General features: G+C 44.4%; 1 protein-coding gene across 9 annotated transcripts in view; it reads right to left on the minus strand.

Moving 5' to 3' along the window:
• Positions 1–9080, minus strand: part of Miga1 (mitoguardin 1) — a 77344-nt gene that overhangs the window by 60385 nt on the left and 7879 nt on the right. For all 9 annotated transcript variants that reach the window (XR_003846326.1, XR_003846325.1, XR_003846324.1 and 6 more), the window contains exons 3-5: positions 8639–8816; positions 7761–7897; positions 4404–4530 (exon numbers count right to left, since the gene is read on the minus strand). Coding sequence is in view for 6 of the 9 variants with exons in the window: in XM_017802070.2 (XP_017657559.1) it covers positions 4404–4530; positions 7761–7897; positions 8639–8816 (442 nt within the window). In the remaining 3 variants the exon portion in view is untranslated. The remainder of the gene's footprint in view (positions 1–4403; positions 4531–7760; positions 7898–8638; positions 8817–9080) is intronic.

Below are 9080 nucleotides of genomic sequence, written 5' to 3' on the forward strand. Positions count from 1 at the left end.
GTTGTTAGCATCAGATCCCCTGGAACTGGAGTTACAGACAGTTGTTAGCTGCCATGTGAATGCTGGGATTTGAATCCAGGTCTTCTGCAAGAACAGTCAGTGTTCTTAACTACTGAGCCATCTCTCCAGCCCCAAGAACCTACCAGGTTTTTAAATGCTCAGGAGGCAGTAAACAGAGGGAAGAGAGGACAGAAATTCAAAATGAAAAATGTACTATCTTTTTTTCTCCCAAATGGTGTCCTGGCCACTGATATCTCAATTTGCTGATTTGGATGGATAAACTGGTATGCTAGAGTCTAAATATGCATGACACAAAAGGAACCCATAAGGACCTCACTCCATCTAAGCATGGATTGTATATATGTCCTACTGCCAGAAGCCCTTGTTGGAAAAGGCACTTCTTTTTCTCCAAGTGAGAAAAGTTACCAAAGTATGTACTTCAAACAAAACCAATTTATAAGTTCCACTTTCCATTTAGAAGCTGCTTCAGGCTGTGTACACTGGTACACACCGATCTTCTGATTTGAATGTGAAATGCCCCCAAAGGTCAGATGCTGGAACACTTTGCCCTGGCTGTTTGGGAAGGTGATGGAACCTTCAGGAGGAGCCTCACCTGAGGAGGAAGTACATCACTGGAGGTGGGCTGTGAGACCTCATGTCCCATCAGTCTTGCTTCCTAACTGCTGATGCAGTGTAACCCGCTGCCTGGGGCTCCTGCTCTCAGTCCTCTGCCACAGTGGGCTGTCCTTGGAATTCTAAGTAGGAATGAGCTCCTTCTCCCTGAGTCACTTTGGCCAGGAATTTTGCTGCAGCACATGTAAAGTAACTAAGACAGAAATTGGGAGGAGGGCTGCATACAGAGGGGCCGTTGCTGTGACTGCACGACCATGTGGTTTGCAGGCTCACAGGAGGAATGTGTTTATACCGGAATGCTAAGGAAGCCCTACAATGCTCTAAGCAGAGCTTAATGGGCCATTCTAATGGAGGTCTGGAAGAGCAGAACACAGAAAGAAATGCAGCAAACGGAGGCCAGGCTCGTCAAGTTTCAGAGGAGTACAAGGACTTGATGGGAAACTGGGCTAGAAGCCATCCAGGGTACTTTCCGACAAAGAATCTGGCCACATTCTGCCTGTCCTAAGAACTTGCCTGAGGCTGAATTAAAATGTGATGGACTGGTGTCTCTAGAAGAAATTTCAAGACAGCATAGCATTGCTTCTGCACCACGGCTCCTGGCCAGTGCTCTATTCAGCACTGTGCGAGAACAAAAACAGGAAAAGTGGCAAGTTTGATGGGAAAGGGTGAGCAGGCAAGCTTACAAACCAGCTGTAACAGTCACAGAGATGAGCGCCACTAAAGAGAACACTCCTGCTCTATCCCGGGACAGTGAGAAAGTGCAGAGAGCAGGAAGCCGCACGGAAGGGCTCCAGCTCCTGAAACTGCAAATTCATTTCAAAGAGCCTAAGTTTAGAATGCGAAGTTTCCTGGTCCTAGAAACTGCCTAGGGAAGTTTTTCCCCAATATCAGCACATGGGCTACAACATATAAACCTACAGAGGTCTTGGGGCCAGGCTCTATACAGAGGTAGCAGTAGACACTGGCAGTGGCAACCATGTGCTGCAAATTTTGGAGGAATAAAAGGTGGAGGATGAGGTCATGGATTCTCGCTCCACAGTTCTAAAGAGCCAGAGAGCAAGCAATGGGAGGCAGGGCCGGAGCCCCCGCAAGGAAGTCCTGAGAGGCCACTGTGTGAAGCTGTAAAGGGGAGGCTGGGGCTGTGGTGGTGACCTCAAGATATGGGGAATGCCAGAGCCGTGGGATGTTGGCACACAGGAAGAGGAGCCAGTGCAAGAAAGCAGCTGTGTGTGGCAGGCAGCAAAGCTGGAGAGGTGGGGTTATCTCCTTCCTTTGGAACTGACCTGATTCCAGTCTGTGCCCTACATGCCAGACATGGAGCTGTGGATGTGGTGTTCACCCTGCTGCATTTGGATCTTGCTTTGGTCCCGTGTTTTCTCACTCTGTCCCCATTTCTCCCCTAGGGAAGGGAATGCATACTCTGTGTCACTGTATGTTGGAAGTATGTGGGGTCTTTTATTTTTTATTTTACAGGAGGTCAAAATTAAGAAATTGCTTTGAATCTCAGAAAAGATTTTGGGCTTTTGAAGTTGAACTGTATGCATCTTACATCAAGAGCTGACCATGAACCTATGGACACCAGCGGTAAAATGTGGTTTGAAAGTGAACTGTCCCCACAGGCTCATGTGTTTGAGCACTTGGTCTCCAGCTGGTGGTGCTGTTTGGGAAAGTCCTGGAACCTTTAGGAGATGGAGCCTCCTCGGAGGAAGTGGGTCACTGGGGGCGGGCCATGAGGCTTACAGCTCAGCCCCACTTCCTACTCGTGTTCTACTTCCTGACTGTAATGTGGCTGCAGTGTAACCTGCTGGCCCCGCTCCTGTGGCTGGACATCTGCCCACCATGATGAACCGTACCCCCTGGAACTACAAGCAGAAATAAACCCTCTCTCTCCAGTTGCTTTTGTCAGGTACTTTGTCTTAGTGACTTATAAGACAGCCTGTAACCCTAGCACTTGGGAGGTTGAGGCCGGAAGGAAGATCAGGAGTTCAAGGTCACCTTCAGCTACATAGTGTCTTCTAGGCTTAGGCTGGCCTTCAAGAGAACCCCACTCAAAAAAAGTTATTTAAAAATCTAAGCAAGTAATTCTAAGGATGCTTTTAGAACCCCTCTCCTAATAATACTTCTTGCCATCTTTGGTCTATGCAGACCCTCTGCAGCTTCCCTGGTTTTGTTCTATTTTCCTTCAACGCACACAGGATTTCAACAGACCCTGTGAATACAGGCTCCTAGGTAGAGTGGCCTCCAAACACTAGCAGCTTAATCGTCTGGAGACCTTTGGAAAAGATAATAATAAAAGCTACTTTTCCTTGCAGCTAGAGAGATGGCTCAGAAGTTAAGAGCACTGGCTGCTCTTGCAGAGCACCTAGGTGGCGGCTAACAACCATCTATAAATCCAGTTCCAGGGGATTCGATTCCTTCTTCTGACCTCCGAGGGCATTGCACAACAGGGGTACACTTACACACATGCAGGCAAAACACTCACACATATAAAATAAAAATGAATAAATCTTTTATAAAAAAAAAAAGCAACAAACTTATTCTTCCTTCTTCCCAAGAAGTAGCTATGATGAGACCACGGGAGATGATACTACCTGACTGGCCCCAATGTGGAAAGACTCAGAAGGGGGCAGCCTTCTGTCCAGTCAGCCTATTGGCTGGGCCACATTAAGGATTTCTGGTTCATTTTCTACCTGGCATGCACTTCTGTTGAAGGGAATGTACCTGGGACGAGGAGACGGGCATCCTGAGTGGCCCAATGCACGTCGGGCACAGCTGGTCCTCACACTAGTCAGCTCCCTAGACACTGTGCCAAGGGGAATACTCAGAGAGGAAATTCAGGTTTTCTCCCCGTTTCATGATCTTTCTGGGTATAGAATACAAACTGTAGCTAGATAAAGAGACTGAGTAAGGCAGATTCTGACAAGCTCACAGGTCAACAGATGAGGGCTGGTACAGTACACCAAATGTGGGTTCCCTCATAAAGAACAAGGGGGCCTTGCAGATGTGATGAAGATTAGGATGCTAACAGGAGAGTTTTTAGATTATCTGGTAAATCAAATTACAAGTGCTATTATAAGGGCACGGACAGGGAACCGTGCTGCACACAAAAGAGAATGTGATATGAAGAACATGGCAGAGCTAAGAGTGATGCAGCTCCAAGCCAGGGAATGCTGGCAACCCCAGGAGCAGGAAGAGGAAAGGACTGCATCCTCATGCAGGCCTCCAAAAGAAACGTGGCTGAAAGCCTGGTGTGGCAGTGCACACCTTTGATCCCAGCTCTCGTGAGGCAGAGCCAGGTGGATCTCTGTGAGATGGAGGCTAGTGAGTTCCAGGCCAGCTTGGGCTACAGGGAGACCCTATATTTAAAAAAGACCACAAAAACATGGATGAATTGACACCCTGATTTCAGTCAGTAACAACAATTTTGGACTTCTGGCCTCTGGAGCGCTGAACAAATTTCTGTTGTTTGAAGTCCCTACGTTTATGTTAACGTGTTATATCACTTTCAAATGAAGATAGCTGCCTACGTTCTATAGGCTAGATTCTGGAGATACAAGAACATTTTAAAATTAGAGCTGATTCTCTCTGAGAAGAAATTACTGTTTCTGTTTTTGTGTTTTTCTTCACGGTGCTGAGGGACAAACCCGGGCACTGAACATGCTGGGCAAGCTTTGTATCAGCAAGTTCTCTCCTTTGCCCAAATTCACTTTATTTTCAGGTTCAAATTCTATCCGCAGACAGCGTCATCAAACTTTTAGTGCTATTCCTACCCATCAAGTATAAGTTCTCAGGAGTGGTCACGGGAATATTGACAAGCTTAACGTCATCGTCCTCTGCTTTGTCCCAGGAATTTGAATTGCCGCAAGCACAGCTGTGGCAGGAATTAACGCTCTGGACCTGAAACCAAGACGGACAAGAGTTACTTCACCATCTCTGGGACAAGACATTACGCGTTTATTATTTTATTTATTTAATTTATTTATTTATTTATTTATTTAATATATTGAGTCTCCTGTAGCCCAGGCTGACCTCAAACTCACTCATAGCTGAGGATAACCTTGAATTTCTTAGCTTCTTGCCTCTGTCTCCCAAGTACTGGGAATTAAAGGCATGTGCCACCATGCCTGGTTTTTAGGCAGTGCAGGGATCATGCTAGCTACATAAGCACTCTACTGCCTGAGCTATGTTCCCAGCCTGCAATGATATTTTATATTTACCAATTGTTTATTTAAATCCTATAACTTACAGTCTAAGTAACTTCTACCTCAAGAAATAATTTGGATTATACTCAATCAAACTTAGGACTCATGTGACTCTAAATATTCTGACACTGTTTGCTCAAAAATACACAAGTAGAACAATATTTTGAACCCAAATCATTTTTTTTTTTCCAGTCTTTTTGAGACAAGGTCTCCCTGTAGCCACAGCTGGCCTGGCACTCACTATGTAGACCAGGGTGGCCTTGAACTGACAGAGATCCACCTGCCTCTGCCTCCTGGGTGCTGGGACTAAAGGCGTACACCACTACGCCAGGCACAAATCAGTTATTTATGCACACAACAAAAATCAGGTGGCTATTTTATAAATCTTTACTGTGTTAAATACTTATAAATTTCACCTATACAAACTGTAAAGACAATCAGACTACTTCCCTTTCAGAACATGACAATGGTAAACGCGTGGAGATGCACTGCCACTGCCCATGCCCCTTCCCATCGCTTAAAGCACTGCCAGACACTCCATGCAGATGACCCAGATCCCCAAGTCTAGCTCTGTTCTCCATAGAGAAATTGAGACCCAAGTTGTCACATGCCTGTTGGTGACTGCCTGGCTCTCCTGCTGGCATCAGAAGCTGCTATCACAAATGCAACACAATGCCTTTCCACGATGAAATCCTTCCTTCTCCCAGGTTTGTCAGGAGTACTTCCATCCCATAATTCCCAAACCAAAAAACTACGGAATCATTTTCATACACATCTCTTCCCATGCCCCTGGGGTCCGTTTTGTGGACCGAGTTCCCTCTTTTCTGCCCCTGTGCTGTGACCCTACTTTAAGCACTCACACCCTGCTGTCTAAACCTCACAGGGCCTCGCAGCCCTGGGGAAGGACAAGGCTGGCTGAAGCCAGCAAAGACATGATGACTTCAGTTAAGAGCAGCTTTAATCTTCCATTGAAAAAATGCCTCTGTTGGTAAAGAAGTCCAGGTTATGGGGCTGGAGAGAAGGCTCAGCGGTTAAGAGCACTACTGGCTGCTCTTACAGAAAGACCCAGGTTCGGTTTCCAGCACCCACACAGCTAATGACCATCCATAGCTCCAGTTCCAGGGGATCCGATGCCCTCTTCTGGCTTCTATGGGCACTGTACACGAGATGCATTTACATACATGCAGGCAAACCATTCATTCACTATCACCAGAGAAGCTCCCTTCTTAACCCAGAAACCCACAACTGGTCAACATGCAGAAAATAAGAGACTTCAGAGTGATTATCCTTGAGCTGGAAACCTGTATCAAACTTCTGCCTCCCAAGGCTCTGGGATCATTTCAGAAGAGGGAGCAGAAATATTGTAAGAGCCAGAGGAGGTGGATGCTCACAAGCAAACGAGAGTTATCTAGACAGCTGGTCAGTTACTCATAAAACACACAGCAATGGTTGACAGCATGGGCGAGTCCCACATAAGCTCAAGTCAGACAGAATCCCAGCACTGACATGGGGAAGTGGGTGAGAGACCTCAGCCCAACCTGAGGAACTACTGGCAACCAAGGAGTGCTGGGAGGGGAGAGTCGGTCTCTTTTAAGGGTGAGACTCTGTAGTTAAACAGGGTCCAGGGGATGGACTCACACTGAAGGGCATTTGGGAACACAACTTTGACCCTCTCTCTCTCTCTCTCTCTCTCGTTATTTCTCTCCATATTATTATAAAATGGAGTACATGGAATTGGGCAAGGGTATTAAGAGAGAACAGATAGGAGAGAGAATCTAAATATGATCAAAATATTGCATGAAATTTGCAAAAATTCAATAAAAGAGAAAAAATCTTTGGCATAGTAATTATTAGATACAACAATTTTTATTTATAATTACGTATTTCTAGTTGCATTTGTGATGAATACTTTACATCACTTCTGTTTTCTAATATTTAGTATAATCCTTCTGTGAATGAGCTTGATCCATTTCTGTAATCTACCACTAGCATATGTGAATGGCGCCATCTTCTATTTGTAGTGCAAAACTTGTTTGTTTCCTTGACTCTAAGGCTAATCACGAGACAAACCATTGATTTAACAACAGTGTTTTCTTTCAAGAAGAATAAACAACACTATGTTAAATTTTAAAATATAAAATAAAATAAAAAGCCTAGATTATAGGGGCTGGAGAGATGGCTTAGCAGTTAAGAACACTGGCTGCTCTTGCAGAAGACCCAGGTTTGAATCCCAGCACCCACATGGCAGCTAACAACTGTCTGTAACTCCAGTTCCAAGGGATCCGACAGTCTCTTCTGACCTCCGCGGGCACTGCATGACACGGGTGCACTTACCTACATGCAGGCAATACACACATAAACATAAAATAAAGATAATAAAATATTTTTTAAAAAAGAAGCCTGGATTATAGAAGAGGTACAGACTTCATTATCTTGCTGGTTCACAGAACTGAAAGTCTATAGGCCTCCCATCTCGATGTCCCCACCCTGGCAAAGGTCTTCAAAGTTAGTCCATTTCTGTTGAGCACGAAGACAGACTATGAAGAGCAGTTGTGGCTACTTAAGAGGCCGAGGGAACAGAACACTGCAGCCCAGGAGTCCAGGGCAGCTGTGCAACATAATGAGACCCACTGTCCCAAGAGTTGGATTACAGACATGAGCCACCACACTGCCAAGGACGAAGTTTGTGACCAAGGACAAAGTAGTCCCACATCTAATTTTGAAATAGCACCTCCACATCAAGGCTAATCTCACAGGACCCAACGGACTGCAGCACTTACTCTGTGAAACCTGAAGCTATCAGGAATAGCAGAGACTCAACCAGACTGTCTGTTTGTTCTGCATTAAGAGCAGCAAGGGTGTGCTCTTAGGCTAACAGATATGGAAGTGAACTAAGAAAAATAATAATAAATCATTTTCTCTTACAGAGGCCAAACTCTGGGCAGAACCTGAGTATTTACTGAAGAGTCCTCCATTGGCGTAGTTACAAGACTGAGATCCCTTGTCTTTGGTGGAACTTAATGATAGTGTCAAATTCTGTCTACTACTGGAACAACTTGAACCTGTTAAACAAACATCAAGAGTATCAGTAACTCCAGCAATAACCTCAGGTACAATTTCAAGTTTACGTTGTAGCCACTCAGAAAGCTTCTGAGCTTGTAAGACATACTTTACCAACCTGTATAAATAATTAAATGTGAAACATTGAAAGACACACTTCTAATGTTTTTAACGCTGCCACCACCTGCTTGTGCAACAAAAAGTAAGACATTAGGTTAATTAGTGCAGACAGTTTTGAATGGCTTGTGGTGATCAGTGTGAAAATATCGGCAACTATGAACATTCAAATTGTGCCTGTGACAAAACATGAGGCATCCTTCCCTGAGGACACTTACAGTGTCCCTACACTGTGTGGCACAGGACTTCGCTCCGTGCATGCCTCCTGCGTCCTCCATCTACATGCTTGTCTAGCAGAGCGGGTGGTGGGTCTGTTTTTCTCGGCACAGGAGTTAAGATACCTCTGGTGTCATCCTGGTACATGTGAGTTATATGACCTTGGGGAACTTACTTGTACTTTATATTTTTAATACATGGAATTGTAGTCATAATTCATAAGACTGCTGGAGAAGTTAAATAAAGCAGAAGTTAAATAAAGCTTAACTGAGTCCTAATGAAATCCCAGTAAATAAAAAATAGTGACTCATTATGTGCGCAGCACAAATAAACCACAAAACCCTAAGACACACACTAAAACAAATACTAAAACCTGGCCTGATTTCTGCCACACCTGGCTTCCCACGTACCTTTATCCGATGCTGCTCTTTTAGTATATTCAAGGATGAGATGCTCTGGTTCCCATGGTAACAGTTTTCTTTTCTTTTTTCCACGTCTTCTTTTAAAATGATGGGCCAGAAAAATTACAGATATAGCACTCACAGCAGTTACCACAAACAACTTTTTAGCTACTGGTGAAAATTTGATCTGGAAAATATATAGTTTGAAAAAAAATCTTGTATTTGTTCAGTAAACGTAAAAATAAGAACAAAACTTAATCTTACCTATTTATACATATTGTGAAGAGACTATAATTTTACTTTCAGCCAGTCTATTTTTTAAAATTTTTTAATTTATTATTTTTATTTTATGTGTATGCATGTATTGCCTGCATGTAGGTAAGTGCACCCGTGTCGTGCAATGCCTGCAGAGGACAGAAGAGGCTGTAGGATCCCCTGGAACTGGAATTGC

Source organism: Nannospalax galili, unplaced genomic scaffold (assembly GCF_000622305.1).
Source record: "Nannospalax galili isolate Female #2095 unplaced genomic scaffold, S.galili_v1.0 scaffold1124, whole genome shotgun sequence".
Lineage (NCBI taxonomy): Eukaryota > Metazoa > Chordata > Mammalia > Rodentia > Spalacidae > Nannospalax > Nannospalax galili.